We start from the raw sequence: 26,383 nt of genomic DNA on the forward strand, positions 1-26,383 counted from the left end.
CTTCTTTCCTTTCCAAAGGTACCAAGAACCTTTGGAATAGGGTAAAATTCAATTCTGCTAAGAATAAGGGGAAGAGTAAAATGAAGAGATGCTATTTGTGCAGAACTGCATGGGAAGGCTGCATTTGTGCAGGCTGCATGGGAAGGAATGCTAGCATGATCCAGGGAGGCCATGAGTAACCTGAAACTCATTAAACACACTAGCCATCAAATATTTTATAGGCAAGACCCAAGGACTATATAAGAAATATGTCACTACTTAATTTTATGAATAGCCCTAGTGGAAGCACTTAACATTCAGACCAACTATTCACAGTACCCAGTCACCTCTAGGAAAAAATATTCCAAATATGTAAACATAAGTTCTTATAGGACAGTATTCAGAAGAAGGAACTCACATCCTGGATCTATCTGCAGAGGAGACTGAAGCTCTGGGTGGAGGACTGGAGCAGATGACTTCAAAGGAGCTTCTAACTCTGATAAATCTAATTCTATGCCAAAGCTGCATCTACATGTGGAGGTTGTTCTGCGATTTTAGGATGTGCCCTTCATGGTCACAGGGCAACAGGGCAATTTTTATCTGTATTCACGTGGTTAGCTAGAACTTAAAATTCTAAGAACATTAGTAACCAATTAGAAAACAAATTATTTTGCAACTTTGAAAATATATATTAATATCAGTGGTAAAATATCTAAGATAAAAACACAATCATAACGTGATGCAGGGTTAGCGTATATCCAGGGAAGAGCTCTCTGGAGGAAAGCTTTATTAATCCCTCAGGGCTTTCATAGAGAGTATGGATTTTTTAATTCCCGGTGGAATATTTTTCATACACCATTGCAGACTATTAAGTATCAGATATTACATTATGTAGTTTAAACTTTGCACTATTGCATGAGAAAGACTTCCCTGTCAAGAGAACTATTTTCTATGGTTACTATTTTTTAATATGAAAATGAACACTCCCTTAGGGAGTGCAACTGAAAATTTGGGAGAATTTTATAACAACATATTCATCAATGTGTAGAAATTCTCTCAGGGGAGTAAGGGGAGGAGAGAAGAAAATACAACAGGAAAAGGCTTTTTAATAACTTATAGTGTCGGCACAGGGCACAGCAGAAGTATTTATAAGGTCTGTCTTCCACTGGGCAGAGCTGTAAACAGGCAGGGGACTAGCACTGGGTGCTGGCAAGTTTTAAAAAAAAACCAGGGTGTTAAAGAGCGAAGGAAGAAAATGCATTAAACTTCAGGCCAGTTAAAGGTACACTGGCTAATGGTGAACTATTAACAGCTCACCCAGGAGAGATGCAGCCTCGGAAATATTTAAAAGGCAATATAAATGCACTTTTCCAAGCAATTCCTGAGAAAATAAATGCCTTGCAGAATTTGGGGGTCAAATGTGGAAATAAAATCTGAGCACTGGTGGTCATTTAAAAATCTTTGCCAAGGAGAACTTGGATACACATGTGACAAAAGTGGATAGAAAGTTTAAACAAAATTGACTACTCACTTGTAGACTGTGCCTCCGTTGCCATGACCAAGAGTGTCTCGATACCGTATGTCTTGTTCATTCATCTCCACAAGAAAGAAAGAAAAACAAAAAAGGTGTCATGCTGTGGATGGAAATGTCAAGGAAAAGCAACTCTGGGCCATAAACAACAAGCAGTCTGGGTCATTTCAAGTTCAGCTGCAAGAACGAGAAGATCAATACAACATTTGCTGTCCAATTTATAAAAGACGATACCAAGGGACAAAGTGATGGAAAGTTTAATGACAATTTGTTTGCCTGGGTCATTTCATTAAAGTTTGATAAAAGGTGTCAAAATGGAATGATATAACATAGCTCAAAAGGGTCAGGTCAGAGATACTGATAAGAACACAGTCTCCAGTACTACAGATAACCAATGTCAAACAGTGCTGCACATAACCAAAGTCAAACTTGGGGAGACAACACACACACCCCAGTAACCTAATACATGATCTGTAAATAAATGAGCCCCTGAAAACTCTTCAGGTGACCCTACAATTAACATTAAACAAACTGAATAATGTTAATGATTTTCCTAGAGTAGACACAGTTTTTCTCTGGAAATGATAAATTAGTATACAGCAATAACCGGGTAGGAATCACATTATGCTGATGGAAAAGTGCCAAATCAATGCATTTCAAGATGCACATATAGTCAAATATTATAATGCATAAAGGGAAAACATATAAGCGTGTGATTCTTATAAATTAAAGTCATTTCCATAATTTTATAGAACAGCAAACACAGTTTCCTAGGTTCTATAAAACCATTATTACCACAAATACGCCTCTCATTTGTAACACAAACAGTAGTGAATTATTTTAACACCAACAAAGTAATGTTTTAGAGTTTTAAAGAACTCCCTAAATAATTATTTATCAAATGACTTTAACACTAGTCAGATTATACAGTACTTGATGTATTCAGTAATTTTCTACACACTGGTCCAGTTGCTTAAAAATTACCTGCCAACCTCAGTCACTAAGTGGCTTCAATAAAGGTGTTATTTTCCATATAGCTAAAGCTTGGGATAAGCCATACTAAGCCCTGAAAAAAAAAATCAATTTCCAGGGAATTGCACTGCCTTGCATGGGCAAAAAATGGATGGAGTTTTTAATTCAATATCACTTGGAAAAAAAAATAGTTTGCTTTCAGACCATTATAGTAAAGCTTAACTATTTCGCTGTACTCTAAACTTCACCAATTGAATAAAGCAAGGTTTCATTTATCAAGGGAAATATTTTCTTCTACACATTTCTGAGGCTGAAGCTTCCGAGGGCTGTGATAATTAGGAGTACAGTGCAGGAACAGAAACAGCTTCCTTTCCAAGCAGTTTTGCCAATCCTAAAAGAATACTGACAGACTAATATGTGAAGGCCAATTCTGTACCCAATTTAATTGTAGTAAAACCTGATGGATGCAATTTGCAATTAGCTTATTACTATATTTAGGGTCAGTGGAAAAACGACAGACAAGTCAGACAAACTGGTAACTATTTCCCCATTTCAGGAAAATTCTGTTCTTCACTACTTTTATATTACTAACACTGAAACAACAACAACCATAGTTTAACCTGTGTAAAGATGTGGCATGAAGAAAAGAAATCATTACTCTAGATCCCTGGTCGGCAAACTGTGGCTCATGAGTCACATGCGGCTCTTTAGCCCCTTGAGTGTGGCTCTTCCACAAAATACCACATGCGGGCACTACCTCGATAAGAAATGTACCTACCTATATAGTTCAAGTTTAAAAAATTTGGCTCTCAAAAGAAATTTCAATCGTTGTACTGTTGATATTTGCCTCTGTTGACTAATGAGTTTGCCCAACACTGTTCCAGACCAAATGATAAATTTTAAGACAGCATTTAAAAAATAGCACATAAAGCAACTTGAGGTCCTCAACTAGCAAAGTTGTTATTGTGTTTCCTTTGATACATGGATGAAGGATACACATGTAAACAGCAGTGTCTACTCGTGGGTACAAATATGCTAATTCCTTATTCCTTTAAGATATTTCTCTAGGTAGTCTATACCAGTGGTTTTCAACTGCCAGAGAGTTAACCACCCTGATGTGTATGAAAACTATACAGTCTATAATCATTGGGTCTGTAATCTTCATCCTTCATGGTGGTTAACTCTTTCACAGTCTGGCATGAAATTTCTGACGAACTGGCAACAGTCTGCAAACCCGCAGTTGAGAAACACTGGTCTACATGACTAACAATCTAATCTGTATCATTAACTTGCTTAACAAGGTGCACACTCTTCATGGCTTGAAGTAAATTTGTAGAAGTAAATTTCACTCAAGCCTACAAATTCTAAATTAGTGGCACTGAGATTTAAGAGTAAACAGGCTGTAGTTATGGAGGATATATATATAGGAGCTGGGCTCTAGAAGGCCACATCAGTGGTCATATCCCCCTCTACTTCCATCAAGCCATCAGGGCCTTCCAGGTAAAAGGACCAGTAGTTTCCTTTCAAAAAAATACACACACCAAGATATACTGATATTACACAGTCCATACTACACTGGGATAAACCTAGGACTGTGGGGGGCATTTGATTTTGTGGTATTTTATTGAAGGAAGAGTAGGCAAAGGAGTAAGTATGAAATGTCTCTGAGAAGACTCAACCATTACAATCCTGACATCACAGTCTTTTACCCACTAGGTTGAAAGAACTGAAGAGGAGCAGGCACCCACTCAGCACTCCCAGCACTCCAACCTAAGCAGGAATGGTAGGCACCCAACACAGTCAGAAGATAGGAAATGTTGTATGTTGTGTGTATGTGTGTGTGTGTGTGTGTCTGTGTGTGCACAAGCACGCATATGTGCTAAGCACTTTGCAAGCAAATTCAAGGATGGGATCCGGCATCCCTCAGATAATGAGGAAGACGGTATATGATGCACAAAGATAAAAACAGTTTTGAACAAGTTCTAGAACAATGTCACTTAAAAAGACAGTATCCATTAAAAAATGGGTAAAGTGTTTCTACAATGTTTTAAAGTTTTACAGACAGGTTCTTGGCCTGTGAACTCACTGATAAATTTTTCTATTCTAAAATATCAGATTCTTTTTCTTTTTGCTTATTTGAATTTTCTAATTTTATATAATATACAAATATCATTGATGTTAAAAAAGTTTCACAAAGGAAAACTACTAGAACCAATTAGTAGAAACAAAATTTTCAGAATTTCATAACTCTGATCAAAATGTATTATTTTCATTGACCTGAGCAATATGAAAAATCATTAAAGGGATCAAGAAACAATATTTTAGCCTTATTAGCATAGACCAGTGTTTTTCAACCAGTGTGCCGCGGCACACTAGTATGCCGTGAGACATGGTCAGGTGTGCCATGGGGAAATTAAACATGGGTCCCCAAACTACGGCCTGCATGCTGGATACGGCCCACGGAGGCTATTTATCTGGCGCACCGCCAGCCGCCTCCATCCGAACATAAACATTCCCCTCACAATCCATCTAGCTATCAGCGACAGGAAGAGTGGAGGCACAGGGAATGCTCACTGGCCAATCACCTTCTAGGATTCATCCCGACCACTAGCAATGAACCAATAGTAGGCCACCTCTCATCCACACCCAGGAAGGTCCCCGCTCGGGCTGCTGTGCACTTGTCATTGTGTGGCCGTGGCTAGTAGTTGAAGCTGCTACTCCTCCCCATGGTCCTGATTTCTAATCCTGGTCAGGACTGAAGGTAAAGGTTGCCACCACTAGATGAAGCCTCAGCCTCAGCTGGTTATGTCTATCCTGATGGTGTATATAGATATTTGACCTTTTTCTTTTTAAAAGAGGCCCTTGCAGAGGGTGATATACAATGCATCACAATGTTATCTAACTTTAAAGCTAAAGTTTGCTGATCTTCCTTTGGACAGTTTTTGGTTATCTGTTGCCAAGGAGTTCCCCATTCTGGCCAACAAAGCTATTTTGACATTGCTCCCGTTTTCAACCACATATCTATGTGAGCTGAGCTTCTCAAGCTTGACTGCGATAAAAACTAAAAACAGAGAGAGACTGAGAACTGTTGAGGAAGAGCTTCGTGTGTGTCTTTCTACCATTCCTGCCAGGATATCCCTTTTGTATTCATCAAAACAGGCCCAGGTTTCACATTAAGTGAGTATAAATACATTCAGAAACTATATTATTAACTATATGTATAATATGTACTGTGTTAAAGTGTCATTTTGTGTCATTTTGGTAGGTGGTGTGCCCCAGGATTTTGTAAATGTAAAAAATGTGCCGCGGCTCAAAAAAGGTTGAAAATCACTGGCATAGATAAGCATATTAATCCAACTTTTAAAAATGAAGCATAGGAAGAATGCACATTACAATGAAAAGGGGGGGTTAAAAACCACAGAGTACAATGTTTAAATTGATAGAACCAGATATCATAAAAATCACAGAATTTTACAGTATTTAAAAGCATTTATCCCAACATAGGTCAGATAACTAATCAATAACAACTAGTCAAGACTAGAATTCAGTCTTTCATATGCTCCGCTAGAGGCCCTATCTTAGCAGTTTCTCTCATGTGTGAGTACAGAGCAGTGGTAGTCAACCTGGTTCCTACCGCCCACGAGTGGGCGCTCCAGCTTTCATGGTGGGCGGTAGCAGAGCAACCAAAGTATAAAATTTAGCAGAATAAATAAAGATTTATTCTGCTAAACTTAGCAAAAATCCAACACAAAGTACTTGGTAAGTAATTATTATTATATGCTTTAACTTGCTGTAATTCTGCTTTATAAATTTTATAAAGTAAAGTTGCTTCCCTACTTTATAAATCATCATTACTGTGGAACCGATGGGCAGTTAGAAAATTTTACTACTAACAGAGATACAAAAGTGGGCGGTAGGTATAAAAAGGTTGACTACCCCTGGTATAGAGGGATGACCTCTTCATCCACGGGCATGGGCACACAAGGAAAATCAACTGACGGGCACTCACAGGTGAAAAGCAATTTCATTAGTATGGTAGTTGTTTTTAAGGAAAAAAACTTTTAAAATCACATAACTCATTACATAGAAACGAGGTGAAATAAAATTTTTATTCAATAAAGATACCAAAATAAATTTTAAATATAACTCAGTTCCCTTGTTTTGACTAAAAAAAGCAAATAAAAGGCAGAATAACAGATGTGAAGGTGGAAGAAGAAAAAGCCATGAGAGCTATGATTACATGTCACCTGCCAAGACAGCAAATGACTTGGGAGAGATGACTGGCACTGGGCTCTGCTCCGGCTGGAAGAGGCAGGTGCCGTGACAGAGATGTAGATGTGACAACCCAGGGCAGAAAGGCTGTGTGGGTGCGTGGGGGTGTCGTGTCATCTGGACTTACATACACGGTCTCATTTATGTTTCCGTCTCCATATGGGAGCTAAGATGAACTGTAAGAACCTAAGAGCTTTATATGTTGGTGAGAATTAGTTTTTAAAGCTAATTTTATAGTACAATACCTAGTTTTCTTCCTCTACTTTTTTTCCCAAAAACACAAGTTTTTCTAAAGGCATTTGAAGTTCTCAAAATACCAGCCAAACAGGCAGTAGGATCAGAATTAGTTCCAGATTTGTGACTTCTCAGTACATTTATACTTGATTTATTAAGAATAAGAAAATACTGTGACAAAATCTCCTATCAAATCTAAAACATAAAAAAAGAAAAACAACTTCAGAAATGAAAAGGTCAAAGTTACACATACTTGGAGTAACTGTCCTTTTAAAATGCTTTAAATTGACCTACTGGGCCATTTTTAATGTCTCAAATCAAGTGTCAAGGTTAAACAGATGTTACCACACTAAAGCTGAAGTGGAAAAACACATTCAGAAAACACATAATTGGTACTGATTTACAGTTCTAAATAAAACATGCCAAAAATACCTTACGATTTTTTAAGCTAGAAAAAAAGAGTCCTCTATTTAAGCAGTAACAGAAAAATGGTATCTCTATTTCCAAAGACTAAATGTCAAACTTTTTAAAAAGTGCTTGATTTAATAAGATATTAATGAAATTAATGGGAAAAAATGAAATGGAATTCAATTATGGATTGGCAAAGAAAATATTCTTTGTTTATTGTCTGCTTGTGTTAATAAGAATCAGTACCTATCGCTTATAAATCATTAAAATAAAAATGCTCAATTAATCCTTATTTTATATGTAAAGGTCTGACAGAAACTAGTCCTATCCCTAGACCTTTGCTTCACAAATCGAAGCAATAATGGTTTCAGAAAGCAGTCACACTCCATGAGCAGACAATTGGAGAGATTTAGTAAATCCCACTTTATAGAGCAGAGACTAATCGGAAAACACAAGCCAGTCAAATGTTTCTTATGAACTGTTGACACTATATCAATGCTGAATCAATTGGTGGCATTTACTCTGAGTGACAGAAAAGAAATAAATATTTATATCACATAACCTATATCAATGAACCCAGGCAGAAAGCTATTTCTAACCTGTCAATATTTGATTATCTTGAAGAATCATGTCCCTTTCTTTTAATGATTAATATGAATTCCTTATTAAATCTAAGTGGAGGCTAGTGGAAAGGCAAATCATTATTAATGCTTGAGAGCATAAACCACTAAAATAAAAAAAAACTATGCTCAAGTGTTAAAGTATCGTTAAATGTGACTTACATCTTCCATATCAAATGGTGTCAGTGTTCAGCCCAGAAATTTACTGACGCCTACAGCTGTGCACATTACCTCATGCAATGCAATCTCGCTCACTCTTTAGTTACCTTATGGCACAGAGGAATTGAGGAATTAGGAAAAGAAGGAGGTATTTTTGAAGACTTTCAATAGTGGGGAGGGGGTAGTTTAGTTTGTTTTTATGAATGAAAGTAAATATAGAAAAGGCTAATCCTTAAAAGAAAGAAAATATAACATTCCCAAGGGAAAGCAATAAATAATCTTTAAGTGTCAAAAATCACTGCCATTACAATCTTCTACCATGGAGAATCTCATCACTGAGACCACTAAGATATTTATGATACTAGGTTTGTTGTCAAACCACTAGGAACATTTCAGAATATTTATTTTTGCAGTAGAGATCAACTTTTTCATTTTTGAAAGGGGAATCTATGACAGGTTATTTTCCATTGTCTGCGTTGAACAAATGTAGTTAAAGCTTCTTAATTTATGTCAATTTTGAAATATCTTTTCCAGCTGAAGAACACAAGTGGCTCATACATAAATTACAATTAGTAACAAGATGCTGAAGATACATAAATATCCCAGGCTTAATATTTGTTTTTCATCAGTTTTGTTTCCTGCTGGGTCTGAATACATACAGGGCACCTGAGGGACATAAATGTGAACCTCAATCTAAAACAAACCTTTGACTGCTTGAACTCAAGAATATCAGACAAATACGACTTAAAATTCTGAGGCTGTGAAGATTATACATATAACACCAGATTCTCCTTAGCTGCATATACAACATGTAAGAACTAGAATTTATTCACACACTCTGGATGATGATCAGATATCAAAACCAGATCAACTTCCTGTATCTAACTGTATTCAAGAGATTGTGTGCTAAGTAAGGAAGGCTTCCAGAAGCGCCACCATACAGTCACCGTTTTGTGGCACATGCATCCATTAGGCCACAAAGTTACAGGTGATATTAAAGGAGAAGCACAAGGACCCAGCTTTGTCTTCTTGACATGCTCCACTACAAGTACTTGATTCATGAAATGCCAATGAGGCTTGGAGAGGTCAGCATGTGAAGGCACTGAATAAGCATCTGAGATAATTAAGATTTCAGCCTTCGAAACATGGACGGGAAGTGAACAGCAGTTAAGAAAATCAATAAGAGTCTTTTATTTGCAGTGACACAGATGTCTCAGTCAATAGAGCCTAATAGGCAGGCTTAATCGCAATGGACAGGCGCCTGCCTCCAAGGCTATCAAAGGGCTCCCTCTATAACAAACATTAGAACACATTTATGTTGCTATTGAAGAATCGAGGACCCTGTAGGTAGCTTAATTTACCAGTGTATGTTTAAAAGCACTATACTATTTCAGATGTGTCCATTTACTTGAATCAAAATTAGTGAGAAATAAGTGGCCTGCAGGCCCGTTTGCCCCTCACTGGGTGGGTTAGGTCATGCAGCTTTAAGATGGCCAGTCAACTAGGCAAACCAGGGCTCCTAAAGCTTAGGAATTTTAAATGCCAAAGGTCTGCTGCCATTCCGTTTCCTGAAAATCCAGTGTTAGTTTCAGGAGAAAAGAACTGTGCTAAGGTGAGAAAGTAACAGTTTGGTTTATTTTTTTCTCCCCAAAGATAATGAAAGAAACAGTCACCTCAGGATACAGGGCCATTTCGACAACCCATGGGTTGACACACTTGTTCAGAACTGATTAACTTTTTTTAAACTGAGATGGCAGCAGGGTGTGTGCATGGTACTTCAATCTGTCGGGAGTGAAACCCATTAGCACAGTTTGAAAAACGGGCTGCAAATTGTTCTGCCAATCAAATTAAGCCGTGTAATTCATTTATGACAAGAAGACATTCATAGACTCTTTATCTGTTTGTTAAGTTTATGGATACAAAAACTAGACATAATAAGTTACTACTACCTGAAAATATTAATATGTAATGACACCTACCTGGCCATTGGCTAATATTTTTTTCAGTTCAGCAGAAGACTTCTTTAAGCTGGAAAGGGAAGACATAATTTTTAATGGCAAGATTGTTGACACCCTTGAACACCATTGAAAATTCTAGAGTAAAACAGATATATAGGGACTATACTCTTTACATCCTTCTCACTGTATACTATTTTTTCAAAAGTAACTGGCCAAATGGCAAAGATATTAATAAAGAGACTGGAACCCTGTTAGTATATAATTTAAAGCAATGAAGAAGCCGACAGTCAAAATGAAGCTAGAATACTGATGCAGATTACATCAGTGACCATTTTGGCTATTAGTTCTGCTGCCTTTGGGCAGCCTTTCAGTGGCTATTTCATGTGGACTCTTCCTCTGCTAAATACAAAGTACTTATCAATGCACTCTTGGACTGTTCACAGCACTCAAAGATTACAGAACTTCAAAAGATACAATGGTTTAAATCCTGATCTTTTACTCTAATTAGTTACAATTCAGTTCCTGGGAAGCAAATCTGTAGTAGAAATAAATCCTGGTCTTCACTAGCTGTGTGTTCCACGATAGGCTACTCATTCTCTCTGAATCTCACCTTCCCAAGTAACTGTCCTCCCTGTTAGTCATCTGTCTTTCATCCCAGCACACCTTCCACAAGACTGAAAGCTCCTTGAGAACACAGGCCACATCTCACTCACCTGTCTATATATTCCACTCTCCTCCTACCCTTGAACCTAGCCCAGTGGCTTGGCATGTGCTAGTGTTTGATAAATAGTCACCATTGGTACTCTCATAAATTATATTATTTGAGAAAAATCTCAGACTTCACATTTGACCACTTACTATTCCAAGTCGTAATTCTTTTTCTTTCTAAATACTTCTGCTATGGTCATATGCAGTCTATGAAGCCTTAGTCTCGACTTTCCCCAGATTTTATAAAACATGACCTCAAACAAGGGTTCTAAACTTTAATAATGTCCTCCCAAGTCTAAGAATCCATGCACTAAAGTGGCAGTTAAGAATTTTGTAGCCTGGAACTAAAGCTGACACATATACCAAAAAATAAACAACTGTTTAAATCAGTCCAGTTTAAAAATAAGAGCAGCTACCATTTACTGAGTGATGACCATGTGCCAGGCACTTCGCTAAATGCTATTACTTATTTTCCTGATTTAATACTTACAATAACTATTCCCCTGTGCATGAGTTTAGGGAAAATGGCCGGTGTGGTATATTTATTCTTAATTTATAAAAAACAACAAGGAAGGTACAGACCTTGCACTAAGTCAGTCTCTCTCTCTTAACACAAACACATACTTTCTTTTCCCGGAGAAACATTGAGATCCTTCTATTCCCAAAGATGACTCCTAATTTACTAGTTGCAGTTATTGTTAAAACAAAAATAACCAAACCATGCCCAGGCAATGTTTCTCCACAGAGATTCCATTTTATTATACAATTTGAAATAATAACATTTTGATTCACTACATTTACAAAACACCTTTTTCCAAGAAACAAAGCATGATTCCTTAATACAACTTCATCAATCTTCTAACATCAGAGGTAGATAAATTGAAAGTCTAATCATCCTAATTTTACAGAAATGAAAACCACTATGTTTGGGAAAGGCCTTGCCTTAGCAGTGGGACTTGGATTCTGTAATTATGGCCTAGGAACACCATCAGTACTAGTAAGCTCAGTTTAACAAACAGCCATCCACCTAATGCAAAGACCAATTCAAACTCTGAGAGTAACAGAGGAAGAAGATGATTTCATTCATTATGCCAATATCTGAATACCAACTTTGTCTTATTAAAATATATATACCATTGGTATTTTCTTTGTGTCCTGTTTACTCGATATTTTCTTTATCTGTATGGTCACAGGGACTTTTAAATTTTTTTTAAAAGCTTAAATGTGATATAACTGTAACCTGATTATGACACTTTAGGAGGGACACTGAAACATCCAAAGATCAGTAAAAGGGTGAGAGGGCTAGAAATGTCTTACCAGAAAAGCGGAATGAGTTAAGACAATTTAATTCAGAGACAAGACTTAAAGGTTATCTTAGTTAATTAGTTCGTTCATTCATTTATTCATGCAAGCATTACTATTTCCTATGTCCCAAACATCATGCCAGGAATTGGGAATTTGACAATGAGTATGTTACAGTCATTGCCCTCAAAGAGCACAGACTCTCCTGGGGACAGAGGCGATTATACTATGACATGCTAACTTCTCCAGTAAGGCATACATGGGGGGATTATAGGAATTCACAGAAGGGGTACCTAGTGTAGACCAGGGTAGTAATTAGGGATGGTTTTTAAAAAAAGAGAACAACTTTGTTCCTCAGAGATGACCAAGGTTAGCCAAACTGAAGGTGGAGGGGGGGGATTAACAGAGGGACAAAGCAGGAAAGCTGAAGCAGCAGGTGTGAAAATCCATCAGCGAGAAGAAACGTGGTCCACTTAAGGGCACTGCACAGGCATCAGCAGATGTGGAGTGTCAGGTAAAAAGGGGCAGAGTGGCAGGCCAGGGCACTGGAATGGGCAGAGGACACACATGTGAAAGGCCAGTGCTTACCCACTGTGGAGGGCACTCTTACCCCTAAGACTGCGAGAAGCAGTGAAAGGGGGAATGATGGGCTCAGAGCTCACATTAGCAAGATAATGCTGACTGTGGAGGAGGGACTTCACTGGGCAAGACTGAAGGGAGGAAGCTAGTAGGAAGCTGTAGCAGTGATCTAGAGCCTGAACGACCTTTGCAGCAACAGGGGTACTGACAAGCAGACATACTCCAGAGTGACTCAGAAAGCAGAACCTACAAAAGTAGGGATGAACTAGATGTGGGGATGAGGAAGCCCCAGGAGGAGTGCGGGATGACTGGCAGGTCATCTGGAGTAAGCAATGCGTAGGTATGGGAGAATTTATTGAGACAGGGAATCTTGGAGAAGTATGTTTAGAGGGGAGACAAGTGGAAGAGTTATCACCTAGATGAAAGAACAGCCCCGTTCTGAGGACTACGCCAAATCTTTATGAGTGAGTTGCAAAGGGAGACAAATCTCAGCTCATGAAAAAGAACATTCTAAGATTTAGCTGCATGAAAATGGAAGGGGCAGTTTAGGCCAATAAAGTGTATTCCTGCCACAGAGATGTTCAGGAAGAGCCTGGTCGATCACCTGACTAGGAGGGGGGAGTCAAGCAAATAAGAACAGCAGGGTTAGACTGGGCTTCCCCTTCTCATTCTCCACACCGCAGGCAAAGGGTCTTCTATAAACCCAGAGCTGGTCATGGCACTCGCCTGCTGAAAGTCATCTAATGGTCTGCCAGAACACGAGAGAAAAACTCAAACACAGCCCTGCACGATCTGGCGCCCGACAACCTCCTCTCCTCCCATTACTCCTGTTGCTGTCCTCCCTTCTCTACACAACTTCCCCCGACTCAGCACCCCTGCCCGAGCGCCAGACAAACTTGCCTACCTACAGAGATGTTGAGCCTCTTCCATGTCAGGGCTTTCACATACATATGCTCTCCCTCCCTCTGAAATGCCCTTTTCTGACTCTTTGTATGGCTAGGTCTTTCCCATTCTTCTGGGGAAGGTCACTCTTCCTCAGAATCCTCCCTGAGCACTCATTCTAAATCTAAATCTAAATATTCCTGCCCAGTCTGCTCTCTCTTCAAAACTTGAATGTTTTCAGCCTTGGCCGGTTGGCTCAGCGGTAGAGCGTCGGTTTGGCGTGCGGGGGACCTGGGTTCGATTCCCGGCCAGGGCATATAGGAGAAGCGCCCATTTGCTTCTCCACCCCCCCCCTTCTTCCTCTCTGTCTCTCTCTTCCCCTCCCGCAGCCAAGGCTCCATTGGAGCAAAGATGGCCCGGGCGCTGGGGATGGCTCCTTGGCCTCTGCCCCAGGCGCTAGAGTGGCTCTGGTCGCGGCAGAGCTACGCCCCGGAGGGGCAGAGTATCGCCCCCTGGTGGGCAGAGTGTCACCCCTGGTGGGCGTGCCGGGTGGATCCCGGTCGGGCGCATGCGGGAGTCTGTCTGACTGTCTCTCCCCGTTTTCAGCTTCAGAAAAATACAAAAATAAATAAATATATATATATATATATATATATATATATATAATAAAAAAAAAACTTGCATGTTTTCTTTGTAACTAATTATAAAGTATAATTATCTGTATATTTGGATTTTTTCTGTTTGTATGCCTATAAGATAGCAACCTCTGAAGAACAAGGACCACACCAAATTTCTAGTGCATAGGGCAGCACCTAACGAATAGAAGGCACTTGATAAATACTTTTGATTAGTTATCAAAATGGGGGACAGAACATGGCTAACCCAGGGTGGCATATTAAAATCACCTGTAGGACTTTTTCAAATTGCATTCCTCCCATATCAGAAAAGACTAGTGGAACAAACCACTGTTACTGTTTGGGAGACTGTCACACCCTAAGGAACAATGCTATAACAAAAGGCTAAGAACCACTCAATCAGACAGTCTCTGTCCAACCTGAAGATTTTATAATACTCTAGGAATATAAATGATACATTTTTCAAAACCAAGCTAATTAACTCTTGTTGTTAAACCAAACTTGACAGAAGTGATAAGTTCTCCCGCTTCTTCTCTGTCTTACCATCCTCTTCAACTCCGTCCTCTTTTCATATCATTATAAAATTTGACTTCGAACACCAGAAAAAGTCCTGGTTTTTCCTCAAGACTTATGGTCAGACTGTCTGAACAACATCTTTTCTGAAAGTAGTGATAATAATTAAGTGTCCTGCCCTCTTTGAATTGAGTGTAACGAGTGACCCCCAGTCCCCCTGCATCCACTCTGTTGGGCCATGGCTCACGTGCCCAACAAACAGGAAGCGAGAAGCTACAAAGCATTGACTGGCAGGGTCAAGCCTCTGGACAGGAACTAAAAGACCTACCCCATGACTACAAAACAGATGATCCGTTGGTGAATAACCTCCAGATGTATTTTAAGACAGAATGAATTGTTTAGGAAGAGAACATATTTTAAGACAGAATGAATTGTTTAGGGAGAGAACATATTTTAAGAGTAGCGTGTTCACAGTAGGAAAGCTGGTGGGTAGATACACTGACACTATAATAAAGCAATCAAGGAAGTGACTTTTGCAGACGGGTCAGGAGAGTAAAGATAGAGATTAAATTACCTACAGTCAAGTCCCCTGGCAAAAAAAAACCCAACAAAACAAGACTCAAGGTTAAGAGGGGTATAGAAGAGGGGAGAGGTATAGAAGGGCATATAGAAGCCTAAACTACATCTCAGCTGATAAAGGGCTGTGCAAACACTGGCTACAGCCCCAAACCCAGAAACAACCTGGCCACAGAATAGAAAGGTTTGTGGTTTGACGTTGGCCTGTCAGTCACCAATGTGAATACATACACACAGAGCAATCACCTTCACAGGGTCCTAGTCAAATACAGGCACATCTTGTTTTATTGTGCTTTGCTTTATTTTACTTTGCAGATACTGTGTTTTTTTACAAAGTGAAGGTGTGCAGCAATCCTGCATTGAGCAAGTCTACTGGTGACATTTTTCTAACAGCATTTGCTCACTTTGTGCTTGTGTCACATTTTGGTAATTCTTGCAGTATTTCAAACTTTTTCATTATTAGCGTACTTGTTATGATGCTCTGCGATCAGTGATCTTTGCTGTTACTATTGTAATTGTTTGGGGGAGCCATGAATCACACCCATATAAGACAGCAAACTTAATAAACGTGTGTGTTCTAACTGCTCCACTGACTGGCCATTCCCATCTCTCTCTCCCCTGGTTTCCCTTTTCTCTGACACAAAACAATATTGAAATGAGACCGATCAATAACCCTACGATGGCCTCTAAGCATTCAAGAGATAGCTAGAGAGGAAAAGTCAATGACAGCTTCAAAGCTTCAAAGGACAGGCTGACTTTCTTGTTGGGGGCTAATGCAGCTGGTGAATTGATGTTGAAGCCAGTGCTCATTTACCATTCTGAAAATCCTAGGGCCCTTAAAAATTATGCTAAATCTATTCTACCTCAGTTCATAAATGGAACATCAAAGCCTGGATGACAGCATGTCTGTTTACAACATGGTTTACTGAATATTTTAAGAACACTATTAAGAACTACAACACAAAAAAATTTTCTTTCTTTCCTGATATCACTGCTCGTTGACAATGTGCCTGGTCACCAAGAGCTCTGATAAAGATGTACAATGAGATTAATGTTGTTTTTCATGCCTGCTAATACATCCATTCTGCAGCCCATGGATCAAAGAGTAATTTTGATTTTCAACTCTTATTTAAGAAATATAGTTTGTAGCTGCCATGGTCAGAGATTCCTCTGAAGAATCTGGGCAAAGTAAATTGAAAAACTTCTGGAAATAATTCTTCATTCTAGATGCCATTAAGAACATTCGTGATTCATGAGAAGCTGAATCCAACCCTCATGGGTGACTTTAAGGAGTTCAAGACACCAGTGGAGGAAGTAACTGCAGATGTAGTAGAAATAGCAAGAGAATTAGAATTCAAAGTGGAGCCTGGTCACTTCTCCTATGCACCCTGACCGGGAATTGAACCCAGGACATTCATATGCCAGGCCAATGCTCTTTACACTGAGCCACCAGCCAGGGCCATCTGCTTCTTTCCCCTTTCTCTCCCCCTTCTCTCCCTCTTCCCCTCCTGCAGCCAATGGCTCAATTGATTTGAGTGTGGTCCCAGGCGCTGAGGATGGTTTGGTTGGTCAGAACATGTCAGCTTCAGGCACTAAAAATAGCTCAGTACTCAAGCAACCCAGATGGAGTTGCCGAGTGGACCTGGATGGGGCGCATGCGAGAGTCTGCCTATTTCCCCTCCTCTCACCTTAAAAAAAAATGGAGCCTGAAGATATGAGTGAATTGTTGCAATCTCATGATAAAACTAATAAATGAGGAGTTTTTTCTTTTGGATAAGCAAAGGAAGGGGTTTCTTGAGATGGAATCTACTCCTGGGAAAGGTACTATGAAGATTGTTAAAATAACAACAAAGATTTAGAATATTACACAAACTTAGTTGATAAAGCAGTGGGAGAATTTGAGAGGACTGATTCCAATTTTGAAAGAAGTTCTACTGTGGGTAAAGGCTGTCAAACAGCATTGCATATGACAGAGAAATCATTTGTGAGAGAAGGGCAATCAATGCAGCAAACTTCACTGTTGTCTTATTTTAAGAAATTGCCACAGCCGCCCCAACCTGCAACAACCACCACTCTGATCAGTCAGCAGCCATCAACACCAAGGCAAGATCCTCCACCAGCAAAACAACTGGGACTTGCCCAAGGCTCAGATGATGGTTAACACTTTGTAGCAATATAGTATGTTTTAATTAAGGTATATACATTTTTAGACGTAATGCTACTACACATCTAATAGACTAAAATATAACATAAACATAACTTTTATATGCACAAGGAAACCAAAAAATTTGTGTGACTCACTTTACTGTGGCGGTCTAAAATGGAACCCACAATATCTCCAAGGTATGCATGTGCAATAACACGTTTACTAGCTGAATATGAATGTATAACAAAGATGAACTAAGACTCTATCAGCGTAAGCAGGTTGCTCCTTCTACTTGAGCACTGTTTACAAGCTTGCCAGAAAAACACTTTGAAAAGGTTCAAGTCTGTAACATCCATCACTGTGTGGGTCAATGTTAGCATGAATTAATGAAAATTATCTTCCTTCCAAAACAGCTCTGATCTCATGTGCAACCAAAGATACAAAAATGAGCAACATGGCCAATTTAAATTTTATCACTTTACTCTTTCTTTGCTTCTTTCTGCTTAAAATGCCAGTAAATAATGATACTGCTAAAAAATGGACAAGCAAGAAAAAAAGAGCATTAAAACATTTATAAACCAGATCATCAAGACATGAAATAATCAAAGGCACTGAGTTGTCTGTATAATTTGGTGGCTGAAAGAAAACCATTCCATAAACCAAAATCAACAGTTTAACACGTTGAATTTCTTTCTTTCATTTTTTTAATGTTTATTTTATTGAGTTTAGAGGGAGAGGCAGAGAGAGATAGAGACAGGAACATCAATCTGTTCCTGTATGTGCTCTGACTGGGGATCCAACTGGCAACCTCTGTGCTTCAGCACGATGCTCTAACCAACCAAGCTATCTGGCCAGGGCTAACATGTTGGATTTCATCTTTCTCTGTGAGGTTCTTTCTTTTCAGCTGATATGTAGCTAGGGTTACCTAACTGATCAAATTTCTACTTAGCCATATACACATTTCTTTGGTCCTACAGAAAAGAGACATCCCACACACCTCTTCCCCACCCCAGCTTTGTAGTTAAGCCTGCTTATGGGCACACTTCACTTGCTTGCTCTCACCTATTGCTTGGAAGAGCATCTGAGACTGTTGGGCTGTTGTGCTGAGAGGGTCCGGCCCGGGTATTCACCTACAAGTAAAGAATCTTGATCAGTTTTGTGTTCTGAGGATACAGTTCTAATTAACCTATAATTTGCCACAAGTTTCTCATTTCACTACGAAGGTTAATTAGCTTGTTGCTAGATAGACCATGGTTGGATTCTATTTAGTATATAGGTTACAGAATTATACAACCTGTATATTACATAATACTCTATTACTGTCATTATTCAAATTTTAAACAGTGCTGAAAAAAGAAGAGATAACTAGTGAAAATTTTCAATTCATTAACTAGAGCTGAATTCAATTCTAGAGAAAAAAAAAATTCCATTTATTGTTTTGTTTTGTTTCATATACAGAAACCCAAGAGCTACAAAGGTTGGGGCAAAAATAGGTTTACAGTTCTTCATATGGAAAACAATATACTGTAATAATAAATAATAGTAAGAGAATAAACTTTTTCATACTCACAACTGTAAACCTACTTTTGCCCTACCCTGTGCATTCGAAAAAGCACAGTAAGTATATATCTGGGGTTAGCAGTAACCCTCCAGCTGTCATAGCCTACCAGCTCTAAAACTGAGCAAAGCTGTAGAATGTTCCTTGTTCATACACAAAAAATAAAGTTCAAGTAATTAATTATTAAATGTTTTGACTCTAAAAGCTAGCTTTTTCTTTCAAATGTAAAACCTTAAACAGAAACCTAGAATTTGAAATGCACAGAACAATGAAAAGACATTAAATAGATATATGTTTCTAGCATAAATATGTCAAAAGACGAGGGGGGCATTCTGTGTGCACTATGCTTATGTGCTTAATTAATCACTAAAATGAAGTCTATATTTTCATTCAAATAAATCTTTGCAGAGACCAGTACCCAGGATTATTCTGAAGAAACAGACTAACAAAACAATTCCAAATAATAAAATATACGGCAACAATACCCCTGTATCCAAATATATACACATATTAAGCAAATACTACAGATGTATCCCCTTTCTCCTCCCATTTAAAAAAAAAAAAAAAAAGATCGCTTGTCAGAGCTTGAGAAAGTGCAGTTTTATTTGACATTTCAATAAGTGGAACACAGCATTACAAATCCATCTAACTTTACTGAAACAATTATTGAAATTCGTACCTTCAGGCCATGTATGTTCCGTTCCCCAGGAGGCTTGCAGGCTGAAACAGTAATTGACTAAATTGTAGAACACATCAGGGCCATTTACAAATTTGCTCAAAATGAATCGTTTAAAAAGAAATGAGGGTGACACCAAAATTAGCAGAGAGAAATGATTGAAAAGTGGCTCCCAAGACCCAAAGTGGGAATTATGAACCAGGGTTTTTAACTTGCAGGAGTGAGCATTTATAAATGCAAAGAGCTTTCTGACACCACCTCATATAAATTCCAATTTCTGCTTAAAACATATAAAAATCAAGTTAACTGAGCTAAAATGATTAGATTCCTTTCATAATTCAAATTTTCCTCACTCGATTACATTGTGTATCTGCTATCACTTAAAAGACTTTGAAAATAGCCAGTTGTTTTTTGGGGTTTTTTGCGGGGGGGGGGGTGAGAGAAGGGTTTTTTAATGCCAAAATGATTATTAGACATTCTAAAATGGAATATTTAAGTCTGAACTATTAGTTTGCACAGCAATAAGCAAATTTATTAAAAGAGACATCATTGATATTACTACATATCTTGTAAATCCTGACATCTGGTTAATATTTAAGTCTACAGATAAAACAGTGCCAAGAAAAATAATATTAACTTCCTGATATCATACTGAGTTAGAGTTAATCTTTTTCCAATTCAGCAAATGCTTCTTCATCAGATGGTAAAAATACAAAGCTTCCTGCCCATGTTATATGCTGCCTCCATCTGAACACTGCAGTGCCCTACAGATCATATGTTAAGAGGCTGTCAATTTTGATAGATTGTCTGGGAAGGATGAATTTGATTTTCTTTTTATTTATTTATTTATTTATTTATTTATTTTTTGCACTCTTCTCTCGGACATATATTTTTCCTGTTTCTGTCAACCAGAAATACATCTGTTTAATAATATGTGAGTAGTAATTAATTACAAAGCACCTCAGTGATTTTAATTTTGTATATTCCAAGTGTATTCAAATTTATTATTTTCCTAGAAAATATATCTAAATCTTAATAAGAATTTTTGTTTTTCTAAAAAACATTAAAATGGAGACTATCTTCTTTCCTTAAAATGATAATTAAGTTTTTGAATTAAACAAGTCACATATATTTGATGCTTGGTCCTTGAGGGACCATTAATACTTCCTAAGACAACATTTCTGAGTATTTCCACTGAAGTACCTAGTGCATCATAAACTTCACTTAATAAGAAAGTGGCTAACTAAGGCATTAGAGACAGGCATTAACTCTTATCTCCTTCCTTACCATCTGCCTCATTCCTCAACTGGCTTCTCTCAGTTATGACTAAAAATCTAAATAGTATTCAGAAGACCTATTAACCTCATATTTCCTCAAATTATAGGGTCAGAAGTTACTGTAAAGCTAGTATATTTTCATAACTATTAACATTTAATATATTTTTAACAACAGAGAGGACTTAACCATGAGCTGGGAGTTACCATCCAAAGCAACTTTTCTTCTTGGAGTGAGGAGAACATCTGATGTCTGGACAGATCATTTATCTCCTGTCTTTCTCATTTACTCAGTCCAGAGATGCTTTTTAACCTGGGGCCTGAACACAGAACCTAAGGTCTGAGGGCCTCTAACCAACTACATAGACCCAGTTAATATACTCAATATGTCTATATCTTAATCATACAAGTTTGCATAATCTCACTTATGTATATAATGTATGTAAGTATACAAAAAGCAAGACTACAAAAAACTAAAAAGAGTTGTACAATAGCATGCAAAAACCCCCAAAACTTAGGGGTGGAGTGACTGAGTCTCATATTTTTAAAAATTTAAATTTGGCTTGGGAAAACTTTATTTATTTAATTTATTAGAGCCTGATAGGTTCTGTGCTGACTATACATATGTGGCACTCACATCTCAGTTACTTTCTTTTTGGTATCTTGTCCCTACATGACACCCTCCTCCATACTCCTACAAAGCCCTCCAAACTATCCTCATACACATCACTAATATTTTAACTTCCATGCCATTCTACTTCTAGCAAATTATATTTCAAACAAAATTCTAACTCAAAGGGTATATTAACCACTGCTAAGCTATGCAAGTCTGAAATTACTTAACCTCCCTGAACTTCAATATTCTCATCTAAACAGTCAAAGCAGTAATACCTAATAGGCAAAACTGTTGGACACTTAAGAGCAATATTAGTACCTGAACAGAGGAGATGTCTAAAAATGGTTGTTATTATCATGGGAGGGGGTACAATAGTACAGACAGTAATGCTAACAAGGACTGCTCACAAAATTAAAAAAAAAAAAACTTGAAAAGATTTTAGGTTAAAAGAAGTAAATATCTTATTGAAGAAAAGAAAAAACAACAAAGGGCCACAGCATTGGACCTGTAATGTTCTGGGATACTGTACCCCAGGGTTTGCGATAACAGCAGAGCTAGAATGCCATCAAGTAGGGAAGTAATTTCAGGAAATTTTTCAACTGGTAAAATAAATATTCCTTGTGGGGAAACAATTTTGAAACTTGACCAAATTCTCCAGTCTCTAAAAATATTATGACACAATCTTCATCCTTGTAATTGGCCTAATATATAAGAATGCAACATTTCTTTTTCCTTTTTTTGCTGTTTTACTTTTTAGTCCTCAGGTGCAACAGAATCAGAGTAATCATAATCCTTCTTTCAGACACACTATCAATGGCCAAATTTTATTCACTTAGCTCCTTAAGTTATTATTAATAATTTACTAAGTACCCCCAATCCTACTGCCGGCATCAATACTAGAAAGAGCAGCACTGCTCTTGAACCCAGATCTTGTAGGCTGGCTGAGTCAGCTGCCTTTGGAGACTTTATCAGTGCAAATCAGAGTCTACTAGGTAACTGAGCCATTCAAACTTCACAGTGTTACAGGTAATGAAAGTCTAGAATGTGTAACTGGAAAACTCATACGATGATTATTTGTACAGTATCAGTTAACGAAGGTAAGTTTAACTTTTAATAATTTTTTTTTTTTTTTTTTCATTTTTCTGAAGCTGGAAACAGGGAGAGACAGTCAGACAGACTCCGCATGCGCCCGACCGGGATCCACCCGGCACGCCCACCAGGGGCAGCGCTCTGCCCACCAGGGGGCGATGCTCTGCCCCTCTGGGGGGTCGCAGACGCGACCAGAGCCACTCTAGCGCCTGAGGCAGAGGCCACAGAGCCATCCCCAGCGCCCGGGCCATCTTTGCTCCAATGGAGCCTTGGCTGCGGGAGGGGAAGAGAGAGACAGAGAGGAAAGCGCAGCGGAGGGGTGGAGAAGCAAATGGGTGCTTCTCCTGTGTGCCCTGGCCGGGAATCGAACCCGGGTCCTCCGCACGCTAGGCCGACGCTCTACCGCTGAGCCAACAGGCCAGGGCAACTTTTAATAATTTCAATTAAGTTACTTCAAGAAGAGTTACTTAAGAGAATATCCTTATCTCCTTATCTGTTCCATCAGTTAGAAAACATAGACTCCAAGTGGGACCATGTATAATGGGTAAAAGACTTCATGGTTTATATAATTAACTGTTCTTTTTCTCCATTACTCAAATTTGGAGGGAATGTTTATATACATGTGAATAATCATATCTGATATAAGGCTAGTACAGTAGCGACAAATCTAAAAGGGAAAATGCAAATTACCTGACCGAGTGATTCACCAAGACTTACCTTAATCAGCTTATATGTTTGAAGACTTAACAATTAAATTGCCATTTATGAGGACTTTCTCTTATTAAAAAAAAAATGCCAGCTCAAAAAGCCACGTACCAAACATCCTACCAAAAATTATCTCCTAAAGCTCCTCAGTGAACCTCAGCTTCTGTACTAGCTGAAAGCTTTCTCCACAACAGCAGCTTTGGCTACCATCATGAGCCACAATTTATAAATATCCAAAATTAAAGTCATTCATTTGCCTTGGTTTACAAACCATGTGGACCCCCAAAGAGTTCTTTAAGCGAATGTAAGTATGTACTTCAAAAACAAAAAACAATCTAGTTAGTTTAATTTACTCTAGTAAATTAGATATTTTATCTGCCATAACTATAATATTGCCTGCAATCCCCACGATAATGAATACTTCTTTTGTTTTTTCAAATTAAGAGCGAAACATCATATTATGTGCATTTAAACCTTTGGAAAACATAACTGTTGATGAAACAGTTTACTGAAATAATCATTGTTGATTAGAATTTGTTCAACATTACCTCTTGGAAATATCTGCAGAGGCTCTATTAACTGTCCATTTACTTGCTGTTCCATTACTGTGGAATAATACTGCAAAGAGATTACAGAAAGAGATTACTCAGTAATGTATGAATACTGGAACAGGCACTTATGGGTTGCTTAATTCATAGTACTTTTGAAAATTGCTGGTATATCAGCCTTGAGAATACTTGGTCCCGATTTGCACATTAAAATGACAACAGTGAATATTCAGGATTGAAAGTCCAGTATAGTGTTATCCTCCACATTGTCATTTATCTTTAAAAGTAAAACTGTTGAAGACTTTAGATTAGTATTTGAGCTGTAGAAATATTTTGAAAATAATATGTATTAAAAACAACACAATGGAATGAGACTTGACTTGGGGTGGTAAACACACAATGCAATATACAGGTGTACTTTAGAATTGTATACCTGAAGCCTGTATAATTTTATTAACCAATGTCACTCCAATAAATTCAATAAATTTAAAAAACCACAAAGATTTTAGTAGAAATTTCTCAAATTGCCTCTTTCTTTTCCCCTGGATTTTATAAAGCAAAATGAAGATGCCTCGCATTTAGCTTGGACCTCTTTGCCAGTTACTTAATGAAACATTATTCATACTTGCATATAATGCACAGATAATAGAAATCTAAGTCATAGAGACTGTGGAATGAGCAAACAAGATATAATCTATCCAAAGAAGAAGGGATAATTTGATTAAAAGGCAGCCCAGTTTCAAGCAAACATATCTTTTATGCTTTAATCTTTAAAACAATTTAATATAGATAAAATTTCACTTTACAATTCTGGGCACAAAAAATAAAGTTCCAAATGAAAAAGCTTTCACATTCCGACAGAAACACAGATTCATTCAATAGGTTGTATTATGGTCTGATTCCCATTTTCCTCAGTATGCTAATTGATAAGCCTAGGTCCACCTATCTTGAAGCTGGCTTCTGTGCCCTCACTTCCATAACACTTGACAAACAACAAAGTGATGCTCTTCATGGCAAAATATCAACAATGAAAACCACTGATTTTGTGTCTTGAGGAGCTGTTACAGAACAGAACTCCCCTTTAACCTTGCTGTTTTTATATTAAGAACACAGACGTTATTTAACAGTACTACATTTTCAGGAAATTCTTCCTTGATCAAGGTTATTTTCCCTTTAATTCTTTATTTCTGCATCATCTTGGGAATCACAAGTTAACAAGTCTAAGGCTTTTTGCCATAAAATCAAAGTAAAGGTAAATTTTTGATAGATATGGACCAACATAAGTATACCCTGCTCTGCCAGGGCTTTCAGACTGTAAAGGAAACCAATCCTGTCCTTTGATGTATGTAAAAACTTATATACATACAGCATAAACATCTGTGACACATTCTCTGGAATACTTACTAAGGTGAATGTCTTTCAGGAGACTGTATTCCTTAAAACCACAGAAATATACTGCTCGCCATTACTCAAACAGTGATGACAAGTAAGTGAAATATCAATCATGTAGGCTGTCAACCTTCTGGGACAGCAATAACTGTTAACAAGTAGTCTGGAAAAATTGTCCGAAAATGACTTGTCCTCGGCACACCAGTGTTTGAGGTTTCCATGGAAAATTAAGATGCCAGTGGCTATTTGGAACATTGCTCAGGTATTCTTTTTAATGGGAAATTTGCCGGTTATTGATCCACAGCATGTACCCCCTTGCTTCTGGAAGGCTGCAAGCAACTTTCCAATCAGTGGCTGTCAAAAAAATTACTGCCTTTTTATACTGATACAAGACAACAGCAGTGGTGGTGTTCTCCTATAGTTAATGCTTTTCTTTAATTAACTGCTATGTACAGTAGGTTAGTAATTCAATTACTACTCCATCACACTCCTAGAAATCAAAACAAAATATCCTTATGCTTTATCTAACAAATTAATTATAGAATTGTCTGAAACTGGTGCTTGGGGTCAAGTTTGAAAACAAATAACCTCAAATTTTATATTTGTTATGTTGGGTCAGAACAGGTGCAATGCATTTTTTTTTTCCTACTATAAAACCTTGCATGCATGAAATTGACCTGTTTTCCAACCTTATTTATTTACCTCACAAAATAAAAAAAATAAATAAATAAACAGTTTCCCTTTCATTTCAGACCTGTGCCAAATCAACTAGTAAACAATATATACTTTTATAATCACTGGAAAAATTTTGTAGCAATCTATAAACATCTCTTTGTCCTATATGATTAACTCAGTCACAGTAATGATATAAAGTATACCACTTGCCAGTTTCTCTAAAGCAAGTAGTTAGAATTCTTTTGTTTTCTACAATTCTTCCAAACCCAAGGAACATTTTCTCCTGCTGAAATACTGGGTTTGATTTGTGTTTGCATTAACAGAGAATCTGTGTCCCACAGAGCCAAGTAATTCACCATCAAGGACAAACCATAAAGGG

At 37.9% G+C, this 26,383-nt stretch overlaps 1 protein-coding gene across 7 annotated transcripts in view; it reads right to left on the minus strand.

Annotated features, from left to right (window-relative positions):
* Positions 1–26,383, minus strand: part of MAP2K5 (mitogen-activated protein kinase kinase 5) — a 280,465-nt gene that overhangs the window by 214,816 nt on the left and 39,266 nt on the right. For all 7 annotated transcript variants that reach the window (XR_010746200.1, XR_010746199.1, XM_066342718.1 and 4 more), the window contains exons 4-8: positions 23,941–24,010; positions 19,712–19,752; positions 18,537–18,604; positions 10,155–10,203; positions 1,511–1,575 (exon numbers count right to left, since the gene is read on the minus strand). Coding sequence is in view for 5 of the 7 variants with exons in the window: in XM_066342718.1 (XP_066198815.1) it covers positions 1,511–1,575; positions 10,155–10,203; positions 18,537–18,604; positions 19,712–19,752; positions 23,941–24,010 (293 nt within the window). In the remaining 2 variants the exon portion in view is untranslated. The remainder of the gene's footprint in view (positions 1–1,510; positions 1,576–10,154; positions 10,204–18,536; positions 18,605–19,711; positions 19,753–23,940; positions 24,011–26,383) is intronic.

This window comes from Saccopteryx leptura, chromosome 6, assembly GCF_036850995.1.
Source record: "Saccopteryx leptura isolate mSacLep1 chromosome 6, mSacLep1_pri_phased_curated, whole genome shotgun sequence".
In the NCBI taxonomy this organism is placed as follows: domain Eukaryota; kingdom Metazoa; phylum Chordata; class Mammalia; order Chiroptera; family Emballonuridae; genus Saccopteryx; species Saccopteryx leptura.